Source organism: Xyrauchen texanus, chromosome 39 (assembly GCF_025860055.1).
Source record: "Xyrauchen texanus isolate HMW12.3.18 chromosome 39, RBS_HiC_50CHRs, whole genome shotgun sequence".
NCBI lineage: Eukaryota > Metazoa > Chordata > Actinopteri > Cypriniformes > Catostomidae > Xyrauchen > Xyrauchen texanus.
Genome location: NC_068314.1, coordinates 37,119,692 through 37,147,191, shown reverse-complemented (window position 1 = coordinate 37,147,191; position 27,500 = coordinate 37,119,692). Strand labels below are relative to the sequence as shown.

At 42.2% G+C, this 27,500-nt stretch overlaps 2 protein-coding genes across 4 annotated transcripts in view; one reads left to right on the top strand and one right to left on the bottom strand.

Annotated features, from left to right (window-relative positions):
- Positions 1-27,500, bottom strand: part of LOC127632325 (contactin-associated protein-like 5) — a 116,895-nt gene that overhangs the window by 4,738 nt on the left and 84,657 nt on the right. The window contains exons 10-20 of the mRNA XM_052110848.1: positions 27,205-27,376; positions 26,998-27,104; positions 24,315-24,434; positions 22,856-23,056; positions 20,585-20,741; positions 16,799-16,926; positions 16,482-16,652; positions 10,111-10,329; positions 8,000-8,236; positions 5,649-5,864; positions 2,488-2,621 (exon numbers count right to left, since the gene is read on the bottom strand). Coding sequence (XP_051966808.1) covers positions 2,488-2,621; positions 5,649-5,864; positions 8,000-8,236; positions 10,111-10,329; positions 16,482-16,652; positions 16,799-16,926; positions 20,585-20,741; positions 22,856-23,056; positions 24,315-24,434; positions 26,998-27,104; positions 27,205-27,376 — 1,862 coding nt within the window. The remainder of the gene's footprint in view (positions 1-2,487; positions 2,622-5,648; positions 5,865-7,999; positions 8,237-10,110; positions 10,330-16,481; positions 16,653-16,798; positions 16,927-20,584; positions 20,742-22,855; positions 23,057-24,314; positions 24,435-26,997; positions 27,105-27,204; positions 27,377-27,500) is intronic.
- Positions 1-27,500, top strand: part of LOC127632340 (neurexophilin-2-like) — a 248,107-nt gene that overhangs the window by 215,116 nt on the left and 5,491 nt on the right. The gene's annotated exons all lie outside the window — the stretch shown is intronic.

Here is a 27,500-nt window from a genome sequence, read left to right as displayed (position 1 = left end):
TGCATATCGCGGCGCCATTTTGAAGTCTGTACTGCTTAGCGCGGCGGCTTGTTTTAGCTTACCGCGGCCCATCCAGCCCGTTTCGCGGCCAACCTACCGGGTTCTCCCGATCGCCAGTACGCCCCTGATCGACCCCAAAGTGCGCTGGCCCACCGGGAAAATGCCCGGTATGCCAGATTACCAGTCCAGCCCTGTTCCTAACCTAAAACTATAACCTAAACCTAACCGATAGTGTCCTACAACAAAATGAGACAGCTTGCAAACATGGAAACACGGATGTTGATAGGAGAGCTAGCCAAAGTGGGATTACTGCGTTTTAGTCCAGCTCAATGCTAAAGCAACCAGTTGATAAAGGCTTTAGTACCCCTTTATCGACACATAAACCAAAGATGTGTACCAAAGGCTGAATGTCATTTACCATTATCATTTATATTGTAATATCCCTGATGTACGAAATGAGAAGAGGAAGTTGCCAGTTATGATGATTATTCATCAACAACAAAACCAAATGAGCCGTGAAATGCACAATTAGAACAGACTGATGTTGTTAATCATACAGGGGACCTTCTAAATTACGTTAAAATATTAATTTGACAAATGTATTTAATAATCTTGGTAGACAGTATATTATACTGTACATTGTTAGGCCTGCATGTTTAGTGCAATTTGCACTCTTTAAACGTGTTTACATTGATATGTAGAAGATGTACTTAAATGGTACTGTCTCTTTAAGAAAACCGGTAGTTTAGTGTTTGGTTTGAGCGCATATTTTCACAGTTTATTTATTGTAATTAAATGTTTCTTTTTTAAGGGTTCAACATTGATATCCGATCTCTGTTTCACGATAGGAATCCTCCAGAAACAGTAATTGAGTTATTTGTGCAGGAGTACAAATGAAAACATGCGATATCAAAACGGGACTTTTATTATGAAAACATGCGATATCAAAACGGGACTTTTATTATGAAAACATGCGATATCAAAACGGGACTTTTATTATGAAAACATGCGATATCAAAACGGGACTTTTATTATGAAAACATGCGATATCAAAACGGGACTTTTATTATGAAAACATGCGATATCAAAACGGGACTTTTATTATGAAAACATGCGATATCAAAACGGGACTTTTATTATGAAAACATGCAATATCAAAACGGGGCTTTTATTATGAAAACATGCGATATCAAAACGGGGCTTTTATTATGAAAACATGCGATATCAAAACGGGACTTTTATTATGAAAACATGCGATATCAAAACGGGACTTTTATTATGAAAACATGCGACATCAAAACGGGACTTTCATTATGAAAACATGCGATATCAAAACGGGACTTTTATTATGAAAACATGCGATATCAAAACGGGACTTTTATTATGAAAACATGCGATATCAAAACGGGACTTTTATTATGAAATCACGATCGCCAGATGAATCCAGTGTAACACACTTGGGTCAATCGTCCATGACAAGTGTTCATTAAAAACATCCAATTGCACTTTTTGTCCATAAAAGTGATAAATGTGAGAAATATTGATATATTCTCCATTGTTTACATGAGATCTCGCCTTCGTCATCGTTCTTCATCAAACTGCAATCTGAGCAGCATTCATGTTGTAAAACTGTTTATGATCTGATATATTAGAGTCTCATAAACAAAACCAGCCCGTCTCCAAAGTCTATTTTTAAAAATGTGGCGTAGTTTTATTCATAATAGTCGAGCGGTGCTGTCAGATTTAGTGTCGTCTTGAGAGGCGGAGCTTAATTTGACTCTGAACACTTCCAGAGATTTTACAGAGATTAAAGCTGCAGGAACTCATTTATTATTAAATCATCTTCAGATTAGAAACGAAACTTCTTTAGACTCGTGACTTTGAGCACATTGTGTTTCTGGGGTGTCTTGACACTTTTATTATTGTTTTATTAGATTATAAAAACATGTTCAAAATATTTCCATTACTATAAACTTCAGCTTCTCTAACTTTAATAAATAACAACAAATATTAATTATGAAACTTGTGAAATAAAGTCTAAAGTGTCTCTTTCAATAGAGACCACAACTGTGTCCAAACTCCAAAGGGTCCCGTAAATACAACCATTTAACCTCAGGTGTGTCATTTTCATGCTTTGTGCTCTAAAGAGGGGCGTTCAACAACAGGTTAAGGCTCCAAAAATCACTGGAGTGGTATGGATGACGTTTATGCTGACTGTCTGTGATTTTTGGAGCTTCAAAAGTCTGATCACCATCCACTTGCATTTTAAGGACCTACTGAGCTGAGACATTCTTCTATTTTTCTTCACATGTGTTCTGGTGAAGAAAGAAAGACGTACACACCTGCGATATCACGAGGGTGATACTGTCCCTTTAACATACTGTAGATATAAAACTCTCACAACGTGTGTGAGGCCTCATAAAGACACACCCGTGTGGATATCAGATATGAATGTGTTACTATGGAGACAGAGGCCCAAAGACTCACCTGGACAAGAAGTTCCCGCCCCTTTCGATTGATTTTGACCCAGTGGAAGCGCCCGTCTGCAAGACTGGTTGACATCGGGCTGAACACTTCTGCTGCTTTTTCCTGGTTCAACAAGTATCGGATCTGCAAACTGCCTGAAATCAGAGCGAAGCTATTGACTAAAAGTCACAGATGGAATAAGAGTGGATGGTGACTGAGTCGAATTAATGTTGCACTAAAGAAATGTCATTATTGGATGATCTGTCCCTTTAAAATGCAGTATGAAGATGTTTGTATGTTAATTAGCGTCCTATCACTTCACTGCAATTACCAAATCGTGCATCTTGAACACATTACATGTCACCCTAACCCACACCCGCCATTCAGGAGAAAAGGACCGAGCGCACCTTCGCTAACAGCCATAATTTAGCATTACAAGTTTGCAGGTCATCAGTTTCTCTCTAAACATTCATTTATTTTCATTTTCAGTCTTAATCGTTTCCCCCAATTCTTGCTGTTCTCCTCAATGCTACTGTCCTTTTCCAGACTTGTTATCGCTCTGTTATCCCTTAAAAATCGATGTGCATTGGTGTCTACTGTGCAGACAACACCCTAGTCAGTCATGTGATCTCTCGCGGAGAGGGCATCAAATTAATTTCCACCAGCCTGTTAAAAACCAAGAGATGCATGAAAGAGTAAATGTTGCCGAGAGACGATAGCATGAGCTTTCAGCTGAGATGGCATGTGTTCTTGAGCTCAGGTGTGTGTGTGTGTGTGTGTGTGTGTGTGTGTGTGTGTGTGTGTGTGTGTGTGTGAGAGTGTGTGCATGTGTGTGTGTGTGTGGCAGCGAGAGTGTGTGTGTGTGTGTGTGGCAGCAAGAGTGTGTGCATGTGTGTGTGGCAGCGAGAGTGTGTGCATGTGTGCATGTGTGTGTGTGTGTGTGGCAGCGAGAGTGTGTCTGTACATGATTTGTTTTTGTTGCTGTGTGTGAATTTCAAGCATATTGAGGCGTCATGTTGTGAGAGTTGTTGCCAGCAAGAATGTTGAGATTATATCAACTTAGCCAAACTGTTCTGGACTTCTTTTAAGAAGTTGTTTTTACAAACTCATGTTTTTTTTTTACAAACCCTTGTGACTGTTTCTTCATATATATATATATACACAAAAGTGTGGAATAATGTACAGATTTTACTCTTATGGAAAGAAATTGGTACTTTTATTCACCAAAGTGGCATTAAACTGATCACAATGTATATTCAGGACATTAATAATGTGAATAATTACTATTACAATATGAAAAACATGTTCAGAACTTAAACGACTTCAAAAAATCCTCTGTGTGCAGCGATGACAGCTTTGCAGATCTTGTTATTCTAGCGGTCAGTTTGTCCAGATACTCAGGTGACCTTTCACCCCACACTTCCTGTAGCACTTGACCTTTCACCCCACACTTCCTGTAACACTCGATCTTTCACCCCACACTTCCTGTAGCACTTGACCTTTCACCCCAAAACTCCTGTAGCACTTGACCTTTCGCCCCACACTTCCTGTAGCACTTGACCTTTCGCCCCACACTTCCTGTAGCACTTGACCTTTCACCCCAAAACTCCTGTAGCACTTGACCTTTCACCCCACACTTCCTGTAGCACTTGACCTTTCACCCCAAAACTCCTGTAGCACTTGACCTTTCACCCCACACTTCCTGTAGCACTTGACCTTTCACCCCACACTTCCTGTAGCACTTGACCTTTCGCCCCACACTTCCTGTAGCACTTGACCTTTCACCCCACACTTCCTGTAGCACTTGACCTTTCACCCCACACTTCCTGTAGCACTTGACCTTCCACCACACACTTCCTGTAGCACGTGACCTTTCACCCCACAACTCCTGTAGCACTTGACCTTTCGCCCCACACTTCCTGTAGCACTTGACCTTTCGCCCCACACTTCCTGTAGCACTTGACCTTTCGCCCCACACTTCCTGTAGCACTTGACCTTTCACCCCACACTTCCTGTAGCACTTGACATAGATGTGGCTGTCTTGTCGGGCACTTCTCACATATCTTACAGTCCAACTGATCCCACAAAAGCTCAATGCGGTTCAGATCCGTAACACTCTTTTCCAATTATCTGTTGTCCAATGTCTGTGTTTCTTTGCCCACTCGAACCTTTTCTTTTTGTTTTTCTGTTATATATATATATATATACATTTTGAGGAATGTTCACGCTGCTGTTTTCCACACAATATAGCACATCAGTCTGGTTCTGTTGTTTAACTGGAAGAACATGGTAATAGCAAATACAAAGATCATTCCCAGATTCCCAGTGAACACATACAGAGATAAAATGTAGCACTGCAAGTCGCTATTAGTGATCGACCGATATGGGTTGTTTAATGGCCGATGCCAATATCCAGAGAGCCGATATATCACACAATATAACATACAATTATAATTACTACATTTCACACTGGATTTTTGTGAGGTTCCTGAATGACATCTTTTTAAAGAGATATATGCACATTTTCAGACGTATATAATAGACGTTTTATTGATATTTGCCTTTTATCATTAGAATCGTTGCAGGGAACTGTTGAGGGGAGACAGTCTGAATACGAGCTTCAGAGGAAGATTTAAGAGGAAAAAAAATCCTTATTGGAGCTTGAGAGTCCCTGGTCACAATATGCTTGTATTGTATGTAAAAGAGCAGCTTGGAGATTCTATAAAATTTCTCATGGAACTTCTTCACAGTAGCGCCATCTTTAATTTACGATGGGAATGTAAACGAGGCTGTGAGCAGTCTCTTAATGGTTGTTTAAAAGTGTTTTGGATCATTCCAGAAAAAAAAAAAATCTTTCCAAAAATGTAGAATATAAAGAATTGTTCAAGGACACAATGGTGGTGGCCGTGCTGATCGAACCAGCAACCTTCTGATTACCAGTTATGTGCTTTAGCCCACTACGCCACCACCACTCCATGCATGCCGTTGACGAGACTGTAAGTCAGTCACTCAGACTCATTTTCATTCGCATCGGAAAACAAATATGGCACTAAAGAGGGTCGTACGGGTTTGGAACAACATGACAGTGAGTAATCAACTACTTCTTTAACTATGATTGCACCAGACAATAAAAGTGGCACTATTAGCAAAGCCCCAAATTAGAGTCATGTATGACTTGGTACCGTTTGATGCCAGCATAACAGCCATGTGGCGCTGGTCGAGGGTGTGAGCTGTCAGGAGCAAGGCTGGCGCATGATGTGTCAAGAACCCAAACGAGACTTCCTCTTGAGATTCGGTAACTTCCGGTGATTGTCTGGCTTCCTCGGTCAGTATTCCGGAAAACGGCTCTTGGAGAGTGTACAGGACCGAAGATCCGCTTTCAAAGGACGCTGCCAGTGCTGTGATGGGCACACAGAGCTGCTGCATCATCATCATCATCATCATCATCTCTATGCAAATTCAGACTGAAAGCAAAGAGTGAATGAACTGTACATCTCATCTGTCATTATTAAAGCTAAAACAAAACAACAACATTAGCATTGTTTCCTCTGGAGCCGCAGCTGAGCTCGTGACTGACTCTTTCTGTCTCGTCTCATTTTCTGGCCATCTATTCAAGTTAGCGCCGCCGTTGTGACGCGCCATTGTGAAGAAATTAAACCATTACATCACTAATTTGACTGACAGGCCGCCGGGTGGGTGTGAGGCAGAGCAACGGCCACTGTAATTCAATTCCATTTGTTCCTTTGAGCCTTTCTGCCAAAACCCCGTCAGCTCAGCCTCGAGGAATTCAAAGTGATTTTGCCATCAAGGCCGTGCTGTCGTCCTCCGGAGGTCGACACTTCTGATACAAAATGACTTTGAGAAGTTGTCAGTAGAAATATAGTGATTTGCATTGGCTATGCTCACACACCTGCTGTGACAGATCTGTTGATTGGATGACAGCCAGGACAGATTTTATATGATTTTTACATCAATCTAACTAATGTTTAGTTGTTTAACTTTTATCCGTGTATGTTTTCTGGGCATTCAGTTCTTTTTTAAGGAAAGATAATCACATTATAGGCTCAAGGGTTCTGCGGTTTGTTTGGATAAACAGTTAAGTATGCAGAGATATAAAGATGAAATGCTCTGCTCGTGCATAAAACATAGTTTCGCTTATAAATGAATAAAGCACAAATGTGTGTTCCAGTGAGACACTTACAATGGAAGTCAATGTGGCAATTTTTGGAGGTTTAAAGGCAGAAATGTGACGCTTATAATTCTATAAAAAACACTTACATTCATTCTTCTGTTGCAGTGTTGGGTGTAATTGGATTTCAAAGTAATTAGTTACTGTAATCTGATTACTTTAGGCACAAAAAGTAGCATAACACATTACATTTGAAATTCTTGTAATCGGATTACAGTTACTGACTTTTAATGAAAGTAATTAAGTAAATAAGTACATCACTTAGGTTCCAAGTATTTCAAAAAAAATATTTATGTTCAATAGAATTAAAATGCGAGTTCATATGTTCATCTGTTTGCGTTTCTGTGACGACTGAAGGGTGTGCGACATTTTGAGAAAATCGACATTTTGAATTCGTGAAAAAAAGTGCTTTAGAAAGTAACTTAATTAGTAATGTGATTACTTTTAAATAAAGTAATCAGTAAAGTAGTCTGATACTAATTTTAGAGAAGTAATGGATTACATTTTGAAAAGAATTGTAACAAGTGTTTTAGAAAGTAACTTAAAAAGTAATGTGATTACTTTTTAACGAAGTAATCTGATTATACTTTTTTGAGAAGTAGTTAGTTAGTAATCTGTAGTGGATTACTTTTTTGGTAATTTACACAACACTGATTGTTTGACCGGTAAAGTTGTTTAAATGGTAATTTTTATGGTAATTTTAGGGTTTGTTGACATCACATCGTCATGGCAACGATGTTATAAAATTGTCTCTATCTTCACACAGATGTGGTCAGTGCGTGATTTAATGACAGTAAAATCATGTTAACACACATATTGTTTATGTCTTGTGTCTATACTTTTGAAACAGTATTTTAATGTGTACAGATTAAACCCCATTGACTTGCATTGGAAGTGTCTTACTGGAACACACATTTGTGCTTTTATTAACGAAAAGGAAAAACGAGTGTGCCGTTGTGTACATGAATGCATCAGAGGTGTTTCAACTAGTCAATTGCATGTAAGTAATGCTCACTATCTAAATGATAAAGCATCTAATTTATATGTAAATAATAACAGGCAATTCAGGAACAGTTATTGTTGTGGATGTGTAATGCATGCAGCAGCCCCACACAAAATAAGTACTTTAATGAATATAATAATCACAATTGCAATATCAAAGGACATAATCGACAATTATGTTTTATGTCATAATCGTGTGGCCCTAGGTCACATTCAGTCGTGTGTGTATGTAGCCATAGACTTCACACAGGGTTGACTTTCATGTTCTTTACAAGCCTCCTGACTGGCTTTAAACTGGCGCAGTAAGACCTATAAATGAGAGAATCGTAACATCAGTGTCACCTGTTGTGCAGTGCGGCCCATCGAAGGCAGTCAGTGTGCAGTCACACGTGTAACCGCTCCTCTCCTCCACACATCTCCCTCCGTTGTGGCAGACGCTATTACTGCTGCAGTGACCCGGGCAGCCGGAATTCACCCCGGGTGTGGTCTTCGCTCGCTCAGAAAGGTCAAAGGTAACCCCGTTAATGGTAAGGGCACGTAAGCAGCCCAAAAAGCCCCTCTGCCTTGAAGCGGTTCCTCCTGATGGGAAATTACAATGAGCATGTTTACGTGCACATTCTTACACCAGTTATGTCTAATAATGTAATAGTGTTAAAATAATAGTGTTCATTGTTCATGCCCATAAGTTTTTTCAAGCGGTGGGGGGTCAACAAACTACATTGTGCAGCCTAAAAGCCCAGGGCACCCCCGGGCAGTCAAGGGGGTCAAGAAACGGATCGATTATCTGGAGTCATCGGAGAGGTAATCTGCAACTAATGCGCTAGCGACCAAGGTGGATTTGGAGAGCGTCTGGGAGAAGTCGGAGGACTTGGAAAACCGCAACCGTCGGAATAACGTCCGGATTGTTGGAATACCTAAGGACGAAGAAAGTCTGGATATGGTGACATTTCTGGAAGGACACTTCCCGAGCCTGCTCGACATAATGGGCCATAAGCTGGAAATCGAGCGAGCTCACAGAGTTCCGGCTCGGCGATCTGCTGAGGAAGGTCAACTCTGGCCAAATTTCTGAGATCACCCGATAAAGATCTCATGTTACGTAAGGTGAGAAGTAAAGGAAGGCTCTCTTGGAAGAACCAAGGTTCTTCTTTCCAGACAAGAGAGAAACGGGATTGATTCAAGGAATGCAAGAAACTCTTACAGCAACGGAAGGTCGCTTTTGCACTGACGTTCCCGGCCAAATTGGGAATAGATGAAGGATGGCCACAAAATACTTACATGTTGTGGAGCGGAGGGGGGCGGGGCCGGGCTAGAATGTTGCACGCCAGGTCCCCCAATCGGTCTGATGGGGCGCGCGAGGGATAAAGGCGGCCGGTGACGATGGTTCGGGAGAGAGAGAATTACGGGCATGTCCGTCATGTGTGTTTTTTGGTTTTGAGTTTAATTAAATTATGATTTATATTGACAAGCCGGTTCTCGCCTCCTCCTTGCCCATCTTAACCCCCTTACATTGGTGCCGAAACCCGGGAGGGAGGAGGGATGCCCGTCGCAGAGTCCTCAACACTGCCGTCCACCCAGGGGTCTAGCCCGACCGCCCGGACGCGGGGAACGGCTGCCGTCCGCGGGGCGAGTGGGGACTGGATTCCCCGACCTCCTGGAGCGATGGATCCGCTGCCAGGGGCGGAGGAGTGCCCTGCCGTCCCCCAGAAACGCGGAGGGGTCGAGGTTAGACCGCCGTCCGCGAGGGGAGTAGAGAAGTAACTCTCCAATCGCCTGGAGCGGTAGGCTCCGCTGCCAGGGACGGAGGAATGTCCCCAGGTGCCGCCAGAAAAGCGGAGGGGCGTTCTGTCCGCTGGGGGTCGGAGATTTGACTCCGGTTCGCCCGGAGAGGAGCGGCTGTCGTCCGCCGGAGAGTGTGGAGGAGAGTTCGAGGATCACGTGACGGTACATCAGAGAACCGGTGAGTGAGCTTCTTCTCTCTCTCCTCTGTCGCACCGTGTTGGCCTTTTCCCTCACCTATTTTTTGTTGTTGTTGTTTTCCCCTCCTGTCTCCTCCCAGGTTGAGTAAGGCGGGGATCGCCCGCTTTCCCTGGGGGGGGTGTAGGTCATGCCGGTGGAACCCCGGCCTGAGGTAACGCCGGGAGGAGTGTGGAGCGGATGGGGGCGGGGCCGGGCTAGAATGTCACACGCCGGTGCCCAATCGGTCTGATGGGGCGCGCGAGGGATAAAGGCGGCCGGTGACGACGGTTCGGCAGAGAGAGTGAATTACGGGCATGTCCGTCATGTGTGTGTTTTGGTTTTGAGTTTAATTAAATTATGATTTATATTGACAAGCTGGTTCTCGCCTCCTCCTTGCCCATCTTAACCACATGTACATTTAAATTAGTTTGGCATGAAGCAAAATAATACTAACTGTTTACAATATGTTACAGCTTGATGGCTGTATACTTGCATACCCACGAAGAGCTGGCTTCTGAGCTGAAGATGGTACGGTCTCTGAGAAGGAGCTTCAGTGAGCTGCGGGGGCAGCGAGTCGACCTGCAGAGAAGCTTCTTTCACGTTCCGCTCAGCGCGAATATAATGCCACTGACGGTCGTTCAAGGCCACAGGTGACTGAGTAGTAAGAACTACTGGTCCATCTCCGAGGTCAAAGGTGAAGTTCACTGTAGAGGGAGCTGAGGATGACAAAAAGCATGTTTTTCAGACAGACTTCTTTTTAAAGGGAACAGCTTAGATGTCCTTATTACAAACATGTATGTACAGTGGAGTGCATAATTTGCACCCCCCTTACGTGTCTCATAAGTTTACAAGCTACTTTCAGAATTTATAGAAATATAAGAGATAAAAGATAAAAATAACAAATCAAAATCTGAAAATAAATAAAAATATACACATGCATTAATAACATTTTTGTCATCTTAACTTTAAAACTCTCTGGCTTTTATTCTGTCTGTAGGACAGTTCACAGCAGTTTTAATAAGCGTATATGGTGAAATGCCCCTCTTATCAGGGGTATTCAATTTAGGGTGTGTTCACATTTGGCAGGTTTGGTCGATTATAATTAACTCTGGTGTGATTGCTCTGTTAGTATAAGTGTGAACACTGTCATCCGAACCTTGGTGTGCACCAAACAAGCGGACGGCCTGAATAGTGGGTCTCGGTCCGCTTCCAAACAAACTCTGGTGCGGTTCGATTGATATATGAACGCAACTTGGACCAAAGACGTCTAAACAGACCAATAACAGGAAGTAATTTGCCTAATACTGACCTCAAGCATACCTGGTTGTTCTCATCATAGGAGCGATGTTGCCCATTACAGTCGGGACCGGCGTCGGTACCGCCCATCAACCGTCCTTGCAGCATATCTTCATTTGTGTGTGCAATGGAGGAATTCCTGGCGCTGTTTTGACTCCTTTACACATTTTATCTTTGGTTTTGTATCTTTAGGTTCGATGTTTAAAATGCCAGTGTGAACGCTTAATGAACCAGGACTAAATATATCATTTTAATTTTTGGCACGGACCAAGAGGACCGAACTACATGTGTGAACCATAGACTGTAAAAAAAGATGGCCGACGTCCCTTCGCTCTTTTCCATTGGTGAGAACTGAAGCCGCCAGTGTCCCGATATGGCGCTGACATCTTGGGACTTGAGTCTGCGCAGTTGCGATTTCGGGACCAGACCTGCGCAGTAGTGAGCAGGAAGTAAAGCCGCAAAATCAAGGCCCCGCCCTCACTCTCGCCGAATCAATCGCAAGCACACGCCCCTGCACTTTTGACGGTGTGAAATTATTAATTATAGAAATTTTGATATTAAATTTAAAGCTCCAATCTCCTCAGTCCTCTGAAGATCCCGAAAAAAAGTCTGTTGATGCTTCAGTGACTACTTCACTCAGAGAACCTGTCAATCACAGCTGTCAATCATGATGTCACAGCAGCGTTTTTATAGCATCAAATAACTAAAAACAAACTTATTTTGAAAACAAACACTTGAAATGACATCAACGTGATAGAAACGACAGTAAATGACAGAAACTATCTTTGGAAAAAAGATATGTGAAGTGTAATTTAATTGTTTAGTTGGTCTCACGTCCCGTTGAATAACATGGGGAGGCGGGGCTTATGACCTATACTAGGACCAGTCACCGGGGGGGCGATCGAGATGTTTTGGCTTCACTTTTGCGGCACACTTGGTCTGAACGCACCCTAAATTTCCAAGAGGTCTGGTCTCGACATTTTCATCCCACCAAAGGTCCAGACAAGGTCTGGTCGGTGGTGCATATTACATGGTTAAAGTCGTACTGTAAGTCGCTCACTGACAATGTAAGAGACACGAGCAAATCCGATGACAGAAACCGTTAACAAAGAACACGCTGCAACTCAAGTCCTCTCAAAATCTGACCTCAGTAGAAAACTTACCTGCACCAGTTTGTCTAGAATCTATATGGCGACACATACATTTGAAAATGAATGGATCTACAGCAGGCGGTGTGTGAGAAAAGCTCGGAGGATCATTAGAGGCTCCAGCCACACAAGCCATGGGCTGCTGTCACGGCTACATCAGGCTGGCGGTATCGCAGCATCAGCACCTGCACCAGTTGACTTCATGACAGCTTCTTCCCTCAAGCAATCAGGCTTTTGAACACTTGATCACTCACGATCAATATATCAGCACTGCACTTTATTAGCCTCAGAGGATTGTATACTTCTCTTAATAACACAACTGACCATCAACCGACAGCTGAATGTCAACACAACTCTTGTCCACTGATTACAGTCTTCTTATTTTGTGTATACTGAATATTGTATATTATTAATTGTATATTGTGTAGATCAGATGTTTATTGTGATTGTCATACTGATATGTTGCTTTGAACTGCACCAAGACTTTCACCCACTGCTGCACTCGTGCATTAGAGGATGGATACCCGAACCGAGCCCGAAGGGACCCGACTGTACCCTATGGGGCGGGCCGGGTTCGGATACATATTTTGAAATGACGTTCGGGTTCGGGTCGGGCTCGGTCACGTCGGCCCGATAAGGCATTGAACATTTGAAATTTAAAACAGCTTATTATAATGTTTAACTGGATGCAAATGTTTATTTTTGTGATTAAAATAAATGTAAAATATTACCCTAACATCCATCTTCATGCGTGCGGAAATGTGTTTATGTTGCTGTGACAACGCGCAACACGTGCGTGTATGAGAAAAAAACCGAGATTTTTAACTGTGTCAGGCTCGGGTCGGGCTCGGACATAAATATCTTAATGACGTTCGGGTTCGGGTCGGGTTCGGTTACTGCCCTGCCGGATGCGGGCCGGGCTCGGACAGAAAAATGCGGCCCGATCCGCACTCTATCGTGCATATGATTGAGTGACAATAAAGGGATTTGATTTTACAGTATACAACATTGAGATAGATAGACAGACAGATAGACAGACAGAAAGATAAATAGATAAACAAACAGACAGAGATAGATGGATAGATAGAGGTGTGTGTGTGTGTGTGTGTGTGTGTGTGTGTGTGTGTGTGTGTGTGAGAGAGAGAGTGCGTGAGCGTGTATTTATCACTTTGTGGGGACCAAATGTCCCCATAAGGATAGTAAAACCCGAAATTTTTGACCTTGTGGGGACATTTTGTCGGTCCCCATGAGGAAAACAGCTTATAAATCATACTAAATTCTGTTTTTTGAAAATGTAAAAATGCAGAAAGTTTTCTGTGAGGGTTAGGTTTAGGGGTAGGGTTAGGTTTAGGGGATAGAATATAAAGTTTGTACAGTATAAAAACCATTATGTCTATGGAAAGTCCCCATAAAACATGGAAACACAACATGTGTGTGTGTGTGTGTGTGTGTGTGTATGTGAGTGTGTGTGTGTATGTGAGTGAGTGTGTGTATGTGAGTGAGTGAGTGTGTGTATGTGAGTGAGTGTGTGTATGTGAGTGAGTGTGTGTGTGTATGTGAGTGTGCGTGTGTATGTGAGTGTGCGTGTGTGTGTATGTGAGTGAGTGTGTGTATGTGAGTGAGTGAGTGTGTGTATGTGAGTGAGCGTGTGTATGTGAGTGAGTGTGTGTGTGTATGTGAGTGTGCGTGTGTATGTGAGTGTGCGTGTGTGTGTATGTGAGTGTGTGTGTGTATGTGAGTGAGTGAGTGTGTGTATGTGAGTGAGTGTGTGTATGTGAGTGAGTGTGTGTATGTGAGTGAGTGTGTGTATGTGAGTGAGTGAGTGTGTGTATGTGAGTGAGTGTGTGTATGTGAGTGAGTGTATGTGAGTGAGTGTGTGTATGTGAGTGAGTGAGTGTGTGTATGTGAGTGTGTGTGTGTATGTGAGTGTGTGTGTGTATGTGAGTGAGTGTGTGTATGTGAGTGAGTGAGTGTGTGTATGTGAGTGAGTGTGTGTATGTGAGTGAGTGTGTGTGTGTATGTGAGTGTGCGTGTGTATGTGAGTGTGCGTGTGTGTGAGTGCGTGCGCGTGTGTGTATGTGAGTGAGTGTGTGTGTATGTGAGTGAGTGTGTGTGTGTATGTGAGTGAGTGTGTGTGTATGTGAGTGAGTGTGTGTGTGTATGTGAGTGAGTGTGTGTGTATGTGAGTGAGTGTGTGTGAGTATGTGAGTGAGTGTGTGTGTGTATGTGAGTGAGTGAGTGTGTGTATGTGAGTGAGAGTGTGTATGTGAGTGAGTGTGTGTGTGTATGTGAGTGTGCGTGTGTATGTGAGTGTGCGTGTGTGTGAGTGCGTGCGCGTGTGTGTATGTGAGTGAATGTGTGTGTATGTGAGTGAGTGTGTGTGTATGTGAGTGAGTGTGTGTGTATGTGAGTGAGTGTGTGTGTGTGAGTGAGTGAGTGTGTGTATGTGAGTGTGCGTGTGTATGTGAGTGAGTGTGTGTATGTGAGTGAGTGTGTGTGTGTATGTGAGTGAGTGTGTGTGTATGTGAGTGAGTGTGTGTGTATGTGAGTGAGTGTGTGTGTATGTGAGTGAGTGTGTGTGTGTGAGTGAGTGAGTGTGTGTATGTGAGTGAGTGTGTGTATGTGAGTGAGTGTGTGTGTGTATGTGAGTGTGCGTGTGTATGTGAGTGAGTGTGTGTATGTGAGTGAGTGTGTGTGTATGTGAGTGAGTGTGTGTATGTGAGTGAGTGTGTGTGTATGTGAGTGAGTGTGTGTGTATGTGAGTGAGTGTGTGTGTATGTGAGTGAGTGTGTGTATGTGAGTGAGTGTGTGTGTATGTGGAGTGAGTGTGTGTATGTGAGTGAGTGTGTGTGTATGTGAGTGAGTGTGTGTGTATGTGAGTGAGTGTGTGTGTATGTGAGTGAGTGTGTGTATGTGAGTGAGTGTGTGTGTATGTGAGTGAGTGTGTGTATGTGAGTGAGTGTGTGTGTATGTGAGTGAGTGTGTGTATGTGAGTGTGTGTGTGTATGTGAGTGTGTGTGTATGTGAGTGAGTGTGTGTATGTGAGTGTGTGTGTGTATGTGAGTGTGCGTGTGTATGTGAGTGTGTGTGTGTGTGAGTGCGTGCGCGTGTGTGTATGTGAGTGAGTGTGTGTGTGTATGTGAGTGAGTGTGTGTGTATGTGAGTGAGTGTGTGTATGTGAGTGAGTGTGTGTATGTGAGTGAGTGTGTGTATGTGAGTGAGTGTGTGTGTATGTGAGTGAGTGTGTGTGTATGTGAGTGAGTGTGTGTGTGTGAGTGAGTGAGTGTGTGTATGTGAGTGAGTGTGTGTATGTGAGTGAGTGTGTGTGTGTATGTGAGTGTGCGTGTGTATGTGAGTGAGTGTGTGTATGTGAGTGAGTGAGTGTGTGTATGTGAGTGAGTGTGTGTGTATGTGAGTGAGTGTGTGTGTGTATGTGAGTGCGTGCGTGTGTGTGTGTGTGTATGTGAGTGCGTGCGTGTGTGTGTGTGTGTATGTGAGTGTGTGTGTGTGTGTGGATAGACAAAATAAACATAAAGATGCCGGTCTCCATCTATATTGCTGTTCTCTGTATTTCTCTGCTATAATGAAGAGTTCTAGAGAAAAACATTAAAGGAGATCGAGCTGATCGCCCCGGAGCGCTTGAGGTGTACACAGCTCTGTTTTTTTGTCACGCTACTAAACAAAAGTGTAGAAACAGTGAGATGGGGCAACAGCTGTCATAATGTCTTGCGGTCCGAAAGGAACCAATCCGGGGTCCGGTAATTGGTGACCACCGATCTACATCTTAGATGGGGTGTGTGGAGGGCATCACAAGCCCAGTGCATGCCACGCGTGTCAAGAACAGAGCAGCGTTCATTCACTGGAGTGTTTTGCAGATTGTATATTTATGTATTAAACACATTCTTGGTGATTCTCAAATCTATTGTTTGTCTTCTGGAGACTTTGAATATAACGCACGAGTCATGTGGACTTCTTTAATGTCACACTATAACGACACACAATAACACACATGATCAGAGTGCTGGAAAACACTCTTTATTAATGCACTAATGACCAAGAGAGCAATCGCTTCACTTCTGGGGATGTCCAACATAAACAGTGTTTTTACCCATGTGAGAGATTTTGTTATTTGTTACTGGATTTTAAACTTTCAGCCTATTATTGCTTGTTTCACACAAAAAACCTTGTTTCGCCATTTTTGACGACATTGAATATACAGTAAGCAATTATCTGTCGTCTTTAATATCTGTCAAATAGCTTCACCAGTGCATTATTAAATAAAACACTAAATGCAAAGTTTATGATCCCTGCAAACTTATGCACTCCAATGCATTATTGTCACTTGGGGCTCCAAAGCAAAACATCTACAGTTTTATTGATCAAGGAAGATAAAGAACGATGGTTCACCACAGTGAGGCACTCACAACTGATCTCCAGTCTTATGAAGTCCCTGACACCGAGATTCTCCAAGAGCACCCCTGACAGGGCACTGGTTTTGAAGAAGAGCGAGATATCGACGCTCAGTTCAGCTTGCAGGGTCGGGAAGTGCAGATATGAGGATTCCTGGTAAAAAGATGCAGAATTCCAAAAGAATCCTGCAGCAGAGGGGCATTAGAGCAAAACCAATATACATATATATAAAGCCTCATCTCTCCGGCATTTTGAAATATGAAGATGAATTCAGTGGAGAGCGTCTTTAAAAATCCCCCCCCTTTAAAAATGTGGTAAACAAAATACCCACGGTCGCCATAGCAACGCAGAAGGCCAATTTGGAGCACAGCCTGCGAGCTTGTCCTGTTTGTGTCTCCGATGGCGATCTCGCTCAGGGGTAAATGGTCTTTGTAGGACAGCACGCCGGTATCATTTACCCTGCAGAAGGAAGAGTGGAAGACTTTTTAATCTCTCTCGGAGGTGGACAATTGCCTTCAGAAGAGTGTGTGTGTATATGTGTGAGAGTGTGTGTGTGTGTGTATATGTGTAAGAGTGTGTGTGACTGTGTGAGTGTGTATGTGTGTGTGTATGTGTGAGAGTGTGTGTGTGTGAGTGTGTATGTGAGTGTGTGTGTGTGTGTGTGTGTGTGTGTGTGTATATGTGTAAGAGTGTGTGTGACTGTGTGAGTGTGTATGTGATTGTGTGTGTGAGAGTGTGAGTGTGGAGTGTGTGTGTGTGCATGTGAGTGTGTTAGTTATGTGTGTCTCTGTGTGTGAGTGTGTATGTGATTGTGTGTTTGTATGTGTGTGTGTGTGTGTGTGAGAGTGTGTGTGTGAGAGTGTGAGTATGTATGTGTGTGTGTGTGTGTGAGAGTGTGTGTGTGAGAGTGTGAGTATGTATGTGAGTGTGTGTGTGTGTGTGTGTGTGTGTGAGAGAGAGAGTGTGTGTGTTTGTGTGTGAGAGAGAGTGTGTGTGTGTGTGTGTGTGTGTATGAGTGTGTGTGTGTGAGCGTGTATTTATCACTTTGTGGGGACCAAATGTCCCCATAAGGATAGTAAAACCCGAAATGTTTGACCTTGTGGGGACATTTTGTCGGTCCCCATGAGGAAAACAGCTTATAAATCATACTAAATGATGTTTTTTGAAAATGTAAAAATGCAGAATGTTTTCTGTGAGGGTTAGGTTTAGGGGTAGGGTTAGGTTTAGGGGATAGAATATAAAGTTTGTGCAGTATAAAAACCATTATGTCTATGGAAAGTCCTCATAAAACATGGAAACACAACTATGCGAGAGTGTGTGTGTGTGTGTGTGTGTGTGTGTGTGTGTGTGTGTGTGTGTGTGTGTGTGTGTGAGTGTGTGTGTGTGTGAGTGAGTGAGTGTGTGTGTGAGAGTGTGTTTGAAAGTGTGTGTGTCAGAGTGTGTTTCAGACACAAGGGGGTCTGGGTAGCTCAGTGGTAAAAGACGCTGACTAACACCTCTGGTGTTTGCTAGTTCACGAGTTTGAATCCAGGACGTGCTGAGTGACTCCAGCCAGTTCTCCTTAGCAACCAAATTGCCCCAGTTGCTAGGGAGGGTAGAGTCACATGGGGTAACCTCCTCTTGGTCACTATAATGTGGTTCTCGCTCTTGGTGGGGCGTGTGGTGAGTTGTGCTTAGATGCCGCGGAGAATAGCGCAAAGACTCCACACGCACTACGTCTCCACGGTAACGTGCTCAACAAGTCACGTGATAAGATGCGCGGATTGACTGAGGCACTCGTCCTCCGCCACCACGAGGACTTAGAGCAAATTCAGCAATTTTACAACTTTGTTGCCATGACAACGTAACCCCTAAAACGACTGTAAAAAAATTACAAATAAAATAATCAACTTTACAGCTCAAATAATACACAAGTTTTAACAGGAGAATTCATGTAAGTGCTTTTACAAGCGTCACATTTCTGCCTTTAAACCCTCCAAAAATTGCCCCATTGACTTCCATTGTAAGTGTCTCACTGGAACACACATTTGTGCTTTATTAAAGAAAAGGAGTTGAAATGAATTATTGTGGTAATCAACTGTCACAAATGCTGTTGATTGAGCTGAACTTGTATTGAACCCGGAATATTCCTTATAAGGACAAAAACAAAAAAACGCTTGGTGTAATTGTACGTCTTTCTTCTTCAAGATTAGGAGCCTAACCTATATCTATTCAATTCTGAAAAAGCATATAGACTATTTATAGATTGCCTTTGGAAATGTATGGATATTGCACAAACATGTCTTCACACAGTACCCTTTAAATGCAACTACATCGATCAGCCACAACATTAAAACCACCTGCCTAATATCGTGTAGGTGCCCCTCGTGCCGCCAAAACAGCGCCAGCCCGCATCTCAGAATAGCCAGTTTCAATACAAGATCAATCAAAGGCATTTGTGGCATAATATTGATTACCACAAAAATTCATTTTTTCCTTAATAAAAGCACAAATGTGTGTTCCAGTGAGACACTTCCAATGTAAGTCAATGGGGTTTAATCTGTACACATTAAAATACTGTTTCAAAAGTATAGACACAAGACATAAACAATATGTGTGTTAACATGATTTTACTGTCATTAAATCACTTACTGACCACATCTGTGTGAAGACAGAGACAATTATACAACTTCGTTGCCATGACGATGTGATGTCAACAAACCCTAAAATTACCATAAAAATTACAATTTAAACAACTTTACCGGTCAAACAATCAGTGTTGTGTAAATTACCAAAAAAATAATCCAATACAGATTACTAACTACTTCTCTAAAAATGTAATCAGATTACTTTACAGATTACTTCATTAAAAAGTAATCGCATCACTATTTTCTAATTTTCTTTCTAAAACACTTGTCACAATTCTTTTCGCAAATTCAAAATGTAATCCATTACTTCTCTAAAATTAGTATAAGACTACTTTACAGATTACTTTTAAAACGTAATCACATTACTTTCTAAAACACTTTTTTCACAAATTCAAAATGTCGATTTTCTCGACGTCGACTGTCGCACACCCTTCAGTCGTCACAGAAACGCAAACAGACGCACATACGAACATATGAACTCGCATTTTAATTCTATTGAACAGAAATATTTTTTTTTAGAAATATTTGTAACCTAAGTGATGTACTTATTTACTTAATTACTTCATTAAAGGTCACTAACTGTAATCCGATTACAAGAATTTCAAATGTAATGTGTTACGCTACTTTTTGAGCCTAAAGTAATTAGATTACATCTGTGGAAACTTAGTGTTACAAGGAGGGAGGTCACAGGAGCAGGATCTAAACGCAGCTTAAACAGTTCAGAATAACAATGTAAACACAGGAACAATGTAAACATATACGATGGGAACTGGATTACACAGGAGGTCAAACACATATAACACCTGACAAGGACGAAGCAAACAACAGGGCATTAAATACACACTGACTAATGAGGGAATGGAACACAGGTGACAGCAATGGGGAACAGCTGGAAGTGATCAGAGCAAGGGATTATGGGAAGTGTAGTCCGGCAGACAACAGACAATCATGACAGTTAGAGACAATTTAACCATTTTGCTACCATAAGGCCTTAACGCTGTACACTTGAAAATGACGATAATAACATATAAAACACACAGAAAAAATAAATAATGCATTATAATTTTTTTTTAAGAAAAGGAGGGACGAATACGGTCACAAATACTGTTGATTGAGTGCAACCGGAATATTCCTTTAAAACGTTTCATACATGCGTACACATTGTAAAACATCCTTAAAATGAAATGGAAGTTGTGTGACAATTTAAACAAGAAGTTAATAGAGGTTTTAAGTAAAAATACTTAAAGTGCAGTGATTAAAAAAAGTTTGAGAACTACACAATAAGCTTATGAAGACCACCGGTTTTGCCGTACGACGAGAGTAATCTTTTACGATCCCCAAAATGTACAATGTGAACCCGACTTCACAAGGGGCCAGCATCCAAAGCACCGGACTGGGAGAACTCAGACAGGCAAATGAATAGTTTTAACAATCCTGTTAGATTGCAATTGCACATTGGCTGTAAAAGTAAGATAAATGTCATTGTTTACCAGGCGTCTTGGTCTGCGTCGCAGTTGCAGAAGTAATTCATGTCCCTGCAGTCGCCATCCAAACTACAGGAACACTGCTGGAGCCCCGGCAGAAACCCCCCCCAATACGTCCTTTTCACTCCGTCTCTATCCAGCCACCAAGACAGAGGAGTCCCATCTGAAAATAGACAAAATGCCAAATAACGACCATCTTTTAGTGTGACTTTTAGCATTAAATAATGACCGCACGGTTTGGAGTCTAATGCACTTTAGTCATGCAAGACGACATCTGGTCTCCTGCCCCCGCTGTTCAGCGATGCGCTTTGAGGCTCCTGTCAATCAAGCGTCCGTTATAGCACAGCCTCGCTGTGCGTGACCAGGCATCTGCTATCACCGGCGTGCAGAGATCTGGCCCAGAGCTAAGCCCCTGACAAATGGCAATCTGATATGCAAGATGTCTAGTGCCGGAGGTTCTCCGTTTGAGTGGAGTTCAAGAAATGTTTGTGTGCGGAACGATCAAAGGTTGATCTTTAGCTCAAGTGTTTTGTTTGGTCAAAGCGAGAGAGAGCCAAGCATGTGAGGATAAGCTAACTTTGGTACATCAACCCAACAGTAGAACGTATATAAGCAGGGTGCAGATAGAAGACATATGGAATAAGTTATGCATGCCTTCGCAATTCTAATTATCACATCATGATCAATTTGTGATTACTATATTAGTATTTTTAACCCGTTCGTCAGGAAGGGCATCCGGCGTAAAATCAAGTATATGTGGACCCTGCAATGTAAGAGCTGGAATACCTGGAAAAACGCCTTGTTTTATTGAAAAGTGCTTGCCATCAAAACAGACAATTACTTCCGTGTAATGTGTGTCCATCAAAGACGAGATCCAGCACTTCACTTTCATTGAATAACGTATCTTTTAAGATCCTTTCTGTTCTTTAATGACAAATTAAAAAAGCATAAATAAATATTAATTTGAACCTGTGCGAGTCTGTGACATGCACGTTAAACTCTTAAAGTGACAGTACCATTATAGCGCTTGTTATACAATATTTGATATTCAAATATGTATTTTTTAGTGTTTAGTGTTAGTGTGATTATAATAATTACAAACAAATTATTTAAAAATAAATATATGCTTTCACATTATTCTTCAGGACATGTTCTGTTCAGTTCTTTTGCTTGATCAGCCTAAATCAGACATGGGGACCATATGGCCCGCGGGCCGAATCAGGCCCTCCACATGGTTTAATGTGGCCCACGGCTCATTTATCATAAAAGCGTTTTTATTGTTCATTGGATATTTCAGTTAACTTGCTTTGGGACCTAACGCATCCCCACAAGCGTTTAACGTGCTCAGGGTTGCCAGATAAGAGACGAAACACCCCCAGTTTGAGATTTATACTTGCGCCAATTGGAAATATTCCACCTAATGTTATACTTATTTTACTTAAGTTCTTTACATTTTTTTATTTTTATTAAAACAGACCCCTGATGTAGAGAGTGTTACATTTAATTATAAATGAACAGGGAAGTAGAGATGGTAAAATAAATGTATAAGCTCCGCCTTTGAATTTTTTAATGCCTGATAGAAAAGTATCTATCTTTGTACAGCAATACAATACTTTAGGCAATTGCAGAATAGTCTCATTAGTCACAGATACACTTCAGGAAACTATTTCTGGGTTTAAAAGATACAAAAACCAAATCAATGCAGAACATTGTATCTCAAAAGGAATACAATGTTGCCCCCCCATGCACTACTTACAGCCTGATGTGGCCCCTTTACCAAAATAGTTGCCCACCCCTGGTGTAATGTATGTAAAAAATATTATATTATGTATTAAAGAAATGTTGTAAAGTCAGAAGTTATTTATATACATTTAAATAAAATGTTTATAATTAATATGTATAACAAGTGCTAAAATGGTACTGTCTCTTTAAGGATATATTGCGTCATCTTTAGTTTGTGGTCATTTTTAAATAGTTATTTTTGTCATCCATTTACAAAAGTTATTAGTTCTGAATTATGCAAATGTTTTATTTTGTAACTTTTTTGCATTGTGGCTAACATGCTAACATGCAAATGAAGATTTCTGGTTCAGAAAGTAACAGTGTGTGTGATTTGGGTGGCACCGTTGCAATGCATGCAGGGTCTGAAAGGGTTAAAAATCTTTAATGCACTCGCACAACGATTGCGAGGTGATTTAACATTTTCGAGCAAAGCATAACGAGAACAATTTATATTCCATCACTGTGAACCCGTAAGAGTAAGAAAGCAAAACAAACCCCAGGTGTCAAAAAGGCGAGACTTCCTGCAGCGATATATCACTTCCTGTTGGCAGTGTTCGGAGGAGGTCACGAGTGAACGGAGGTGGTACTGTGAGATGGAGTAGTTGAAGATAAGAACGAAAGGGCTTCGTGGAGTGGATCCTCGAACATCAATGGGTCTCGTGTGATCATGTTCCACCACTGTCCAAACTTTGTCTTCTGTGCAAGAAAGACACACACACACACACACACACGCACACACATAACGTGTTTGACAACCCTAAGCCCGTTTCAGATTGAAAGCCCCATTGACACTTATTGTCTCTCCTCAACCCTCTCAACCCAGCACTCAATCGACAGCATGTGCCTGCGAATGAAAATGAGAGATTAACTGTGTGATGGAATCGTATGCAAATACCTCATGAATATTAAGCAGAGAACAGAAGGTCAATTGTGAAATGCTGAGAGGAGGTTCGTCCAGACTAGTTCTCTCTCCCAATTCGGATTGAATGAAATTCTCTCATGCGATGTCACCAAAGGTGCCTGTTTGCAAACGCGTACGGTTAATAGCTCCTGTAATCGAGGTCAGTTTCAAACGATTTTCTCGCCAGGGCTTGTTGGCGACGCATGAGAAAAAATGTCTATTTGTATACGGACCTTCTCTGGATCTTCTAAAGTATGCAAGATGGCTGAAGCTCAATCAGAGCACACTTTGTGAAGTGCAGCCAGCTCAGCCATGCCAACTCGCAGCGGGTGGCCAAGGCCTACGACAGCATCCCGGTGCTTCCTTTCCCCAGCTCCAATAACCTCAGAGTGAAAAATGGAGCTATCAGTCTCTGCTAGCGAGTATGCGCTGCTGGTCTCTGCACGCCGACACGCTCCCTGAATTTTCACCTGCAATCCTCCCAGTTGCTGACACAATGGGCCTTGAATTTCCCTGCACAATGAAATTATGTATTACAGTCTCTTCTGTGCATTTGATGTGGAAGGCAAAGAAGAGACAATCACTGGGGAAATCGATGAATCCTGCCTAGCAGGGGCGGTTCTAGGGTTAGCGGATATTTGGGGATTAGCCCAGTTCAGTTTCAGGCTGCAGATGTTTGACATGTTTGACACACATGGGACAATGATAATCAGTACATAGATTCACCATTTTATCCAACAATCTCCATTGACTTTGTATTGCGATGTAATGTCTGTAACGTCTCAAAAACGTAAATAACAACACTCCTGGACGCATAATAAACTATTTGATGAAAAAAAAAATCTGATTATCTATAATTTGGCACTACTTAAAGTATCACAATTTTGTCCCATCTGTTCATTTAAGTGGACATCAAGTTTAGGTGCTAATAGTTACACATCAATAAATGCACAGAGCAGTTACACGGGGGTCTCAGGAGGATATACATGTAGAAATGTGCCGGGCGGAGTATGCATAATTGCCAAATATACATTTGAATCCATGTGGGCTCACCGGTCACGCTGCAGTTGACTTGAGTGTGCTCTAAAGGTCCGCTGCCATCCAGGTCGATTGTAAACACACCAGATTGGCTTCCTGTTTTCCTAAAGGCCTGGCAGGATCGTTCATATATTGCTGAAAGAGTAACAAAAACGGATGGTGAAAATAGCTAGCAACAGTACGCTTGCATTTCGGTACATCGGCACGGAGTCTGTGGGTGGTACAAACAAGAAAAGCGATTTCAAGATCGATATTGTGATGCTCGATATCTCAAAAGTTTCGGGTGTTATCATGTTAGACAAATTATTGTCAACTTTTGAGCTCTGCATCCCAGAGAACTGCAGCTGTCTGTCAGATCAGCAACAAAAAATATCATTAACGGCGTTTGCATGCAAACAAGCCAACAACAGTTCATTTAGCACACGGAGGTTATTACTGTTTATTTGGGGCCTGTTCATCAGACTGAGCTAATTCCCAGCACATGTTGTATCACACAGCAGAATATCTATGAATGCAATGATTATAACAGATGGGCTTCAGAGAACCCGTACAGTCGTGAGCTCGTAATAAAACATGCACGAGGTGGCAAATTAGAACATATTGATACAACAAATTTGATTAGAGCGCAGAACTGTAAAACAGAGCTTCCATAAATAACAATTACGGCACAATCAAAAGTTCTCATAAACAGATGCCAACATTAAATTTATAAGAGCGTCGTTTTAAACCATGCACGACACATGTGGGCCTGCAGCTGTCAAGTTATGCATTATGCATGACTCTAATTAATGTTAAATATTTGTCAAAGATGAACAGCATTGGTTTAATCCAATCAGTAATAATATTGTTTTTTTAAATCAGTTTAAATATTAAAATATTTATGATTTTTGCACCAAATTATACGGCCCTTTTTTAAAAATATTTTCTACCGTCAAGCTCTTTTTATTTATTTAATTTATTTAATTTTATACCGAAAAATGTATCTCAGTCAATGCATTTGTGATATCTAAAGTAAACCCAAGCAAGTGAGCATGCACAATTATCACAACCACACACTAGCATGCACAATTATCACAACCGCACACTAGCATGCACAATTATCACAGCCGCACACTAGCATGCACAATTATCACAGCCACACACTAGCATGCACAATTATCACAGCCGCACACTAGCATGCACAATTATCACAACCGCACACTAGCATGCACAATTATCACAACCGCACACTAGCATGCACAATTATCACAACCGCACACTAGCATGCACAATTATCACAAGCGCACACTAGCATGCACAATTATCACAAGCACACACTAGCATGCACAATTATCACAACCACACACTAGCATGCACAATTATCACAACCGCACACTAGCATGCACAATTATCACAGCCGCACACTAGCATGCACAATTATCACAGCCGCACACTAGCATGCACAATTATCACAACCGCACACTAGCATGCACAATTATCACAAGCACACACTAGCATGCACAATTATCACAACCGCACACTAGCATGCACAATTATCACAACCGCACACTTGCATGCACAATTATCACAGCCGCACACTAGCATGCACAATTATCACAGCCGCACACTAGCATGCACAATTATCACAACCGCACACTAGCATGCACAGTTATCACAGCCGCACACTAGCATGCACAATTATCACAGCCGCACACTAGCATGCACAATTATCACAGCCGCACACTAGCATGCACAATTATCACAGCCGCACACTAGCATGCACAATTATCACAGCCGCACACTAGCATGCACAATTATCACAGCCGCACACTAGCATGCACAATTATCACAACCGCACACTAGCATGCACAATTATCACAACCGCACACTAGCATGCACAATTATCACAGCCGCACACTAGCATGCACAATTATCACAGCCGCACACTAGCATGCACAATTATCACAACCGCACACTAGCATGCACAATTATCACAAGCACACACTAGCATGCACAATTATCACAACCGCACACTAGCATGCACAATTATCACAACCGCACACTTGCATGCACAATTATCACAGCCGCACACTAGCATGCACAATTATCACAGCCGCACACTAGCATGCACAATTATCACAACCGCACACTAGCATGCACAGTTATCACAGCCGCACACTAGCATGCACAATTATCACAGCCGCACACTAGCATGCACAATTATCACAGCCGCACACTAGCATGCACAATTATCACAGCCGCACACTAGCATGCACAATTATCACAGCCGCACACTAGCATGCACAATTATCACAGCCGCACACTAGCATGCACAATTATCACAACCGCACACTAGCATGCACAATTATCACAGCCGCACACTAGCATGCACAATTATAGCCGCACACTAGCATGCACAATTATCACAGCCGCACACTAGCATGCACAATTATTACAAGCGCACACTAGCATGCACAATTATCACAGCCGCACACTAGCATGCACAATTATCACAGCCGCACACTAGCATGTACAATTATCACAGCCGCACACTAGCATGCACAATTATCACAGCCGCACACTAGCATGCACAATTATCACAGCCGCACACTAGCATGCCTCAAAACAGTGAAATTAATCTCACAGCTCAATCGTCAAGCGTGCATGAGGTTATTCATGCATGGGCTGCTTTTGAGGATTTTGTTTACACTTCACTCACAGTTGTGGCAGGTGGCACCTGTGTATCCGGTTCCAGAACAGTCACAGTAAAACTGCTCCCATGACTGCATGCACTGACCCCCGTGTTCACACAGATTGGGCAAACACCTGTTGGGATGATTACAAGCGTCACTATTACTATTGCTCATACTTCCTGGTTAGAGGTGCAAACTTCCAACACAAACGCTCAATGAAAATAAAGACCGACCTGTCTTGAATGCTGCAGACATCGAAGCTAATCTGGCTAAAGTTGCTCAAGCGTTCCTGCTGAACTTGGAGGAAGTTGACTGGATGGTTGTTGACGAATAGCAGACGAAAGCAGCCCTGGAATCCTCTGCTGGGGTTCTCACAGACAAAACCGCTCTGGGATAAAGGGCAACCTAGAATAATAAGTTATCGTCTTTTAAATCAAAAGCAACCACCGCATGTAAAACAAATTTGCTCCAAGGCAAATCTCTGTTCTGTAGAATGTATGCCAAGCCGCTTATAAAATCACAGCAAGAC